The following is a 1,498-nucleotide window of genomic DNA, read 5'->3' as shown; positions in this document are numbered from 1 at the left end:
TCCCCTCAGTTTCTGAGGAACTAGGGTTGCAGGTTTCCTGTTTCCTTTACCAAATCATGCGAGTGAACCACTCTGCTGAGCTTTCTATGCTCCTGTAAGTGTTTTCAACTTGGCCACAACTCAAACACCTTTTTTTAAAGCTGCAAAACAAATGGATCAATTGTGTTGTCATGGGATGAGGAGGAGGTTTTTTGTTTAAAATGAAAGGGCACAAACGTGAAATCCAATCACCTCAGAAGGTAGAAATAGTACTATATATTCCAGCTACCCCCAACATTATCAGTGTTTATGGTTTTATAGCTACTGTTTAAGCGACCTCTTTTTGAAGTCTGCCCCCCCAGCTCCCAGTCCAAAAGAACCATAAAAATTGTACTTAACTTTTAGGTTGGGTCAATCTTAGCAAAACTACGAAGTCAGAAATCCTCTTTCAACTCAAACTGTTTCATTAGCTTAAGAATGTATGAACATATACTGCATCCACTGGACTTTTTATCCCCCTTCCTTAGGTTTCAAAGTATAATTCAAGCATTCAAAGTATAACTGAAGGTGTCACATTAAACTTCAATCCTTCACTAATAATGGGTGAAAATTCAGCTCAACTCCCACTCCCTTCACAAACCTTCTTGTCCTATTGTCAGGGCAAACTCACTTGAAGTAGCTCCACAAAAATCAGGATCTCCTCTTCCTCCGGCACTTTGCTGTCACCTAGCACACTTGACAGGGTCCACTTCAGAGGCTTCAAAATGAAGACTCCCACACCCCAGGAGATCCAGCTGCTGTCTACACTGGCTATGAAGTCCGACTCCCTCTGCAGTTTGCCACGTCTGCAAAGACAGACAGCGCACACGTTACTGAACTGAACGCAGCTAGCCCATGCTCGGGGCAGGCATCAGGTCACACAAGTCTGTGGAGAAGCATCTTGGGAAGCCCTGCGCACTTTGCTCACAGTTCGGCACCACTTCCCCAGGACTGTCTCGCCCTGGCTGGGGCACCCATGTGAATCTCTGCTTCCTACATATCAATTTGCATATACAAGGACTTCCTTTAGCCACAAATTATCATGCTGATCTTCTGAGATTACAGGAATTCCCCCATCTTCCTCTCTTTTGCGATGCAACAGAAAATGACACAAATAAAAACAGAGGTTAGCTGCCTGCAGCTTTCATAGCTGGCAAGTGGGCACAGAAGTCTGTCAGATGCACAAAGGAAGCAAAATGGAGTAGCTAAAAAAATCACTGTTTTCCTTCAGCTTGTCCCAACAGTCGCCACTGTGTGTTATTTTAACACTAGCGGGCGCAGCCCCCTGGGGTGCCTCGAGATCCTTTCAAGGGTGCTATGCCATATTAAACTGGATCATAAACAATACACAGACTGAACAATATAAACGTGTCAAACAACACGACTGGCACGATTTTTCCGTTAGGGACCCACGGCGGCGTCACGGACCCACCCCCACCCTGCTGCGGCCGCCGCAGCACAACTCTGCCGCTTCCCCCCG

General features: G+C 46.1%; 1 protein-coding gene across 1 annotated transcript in view; it reads right to left on the bottom strand.

The window, feature by feature from the left end:
- CHMP7 (charged multivesicular body protein 7) overlaps positions 1-1,498 on the bottom strand; it is an 11,351-nt gene that overhangs the window by 8,241 nt on the left and 1,612 nt on the right. The window contains exon 2 of the mRNA XM_025210351.1: positions 650-876. Coding sequence (XP_025066136.1) covers positions 650-876 — 227 coding nt within the window. The remainder of the gene's footprint in view (positions 1-649; positions 877-1,498) is intronic.

Source organism: Alligator sinensis, unplaced genomic scaffold, assembly GCF_000455745.1.
Source record: "Alligator sinensis unplaced genomic scaffold, ASM45574v1 scaffold722_1, whole genome shotgun sequence".
NCBI lineage: Eukaryota > Metazoa > Chordata > Crocodylia > Alligatoridae > Alligator > Alligator sinensis.
The sequence above is the reverse complement of the archived record's forward strand: the minus strand, read 5'-3'. Positions and strand labels throughout refer to the sequence as shown.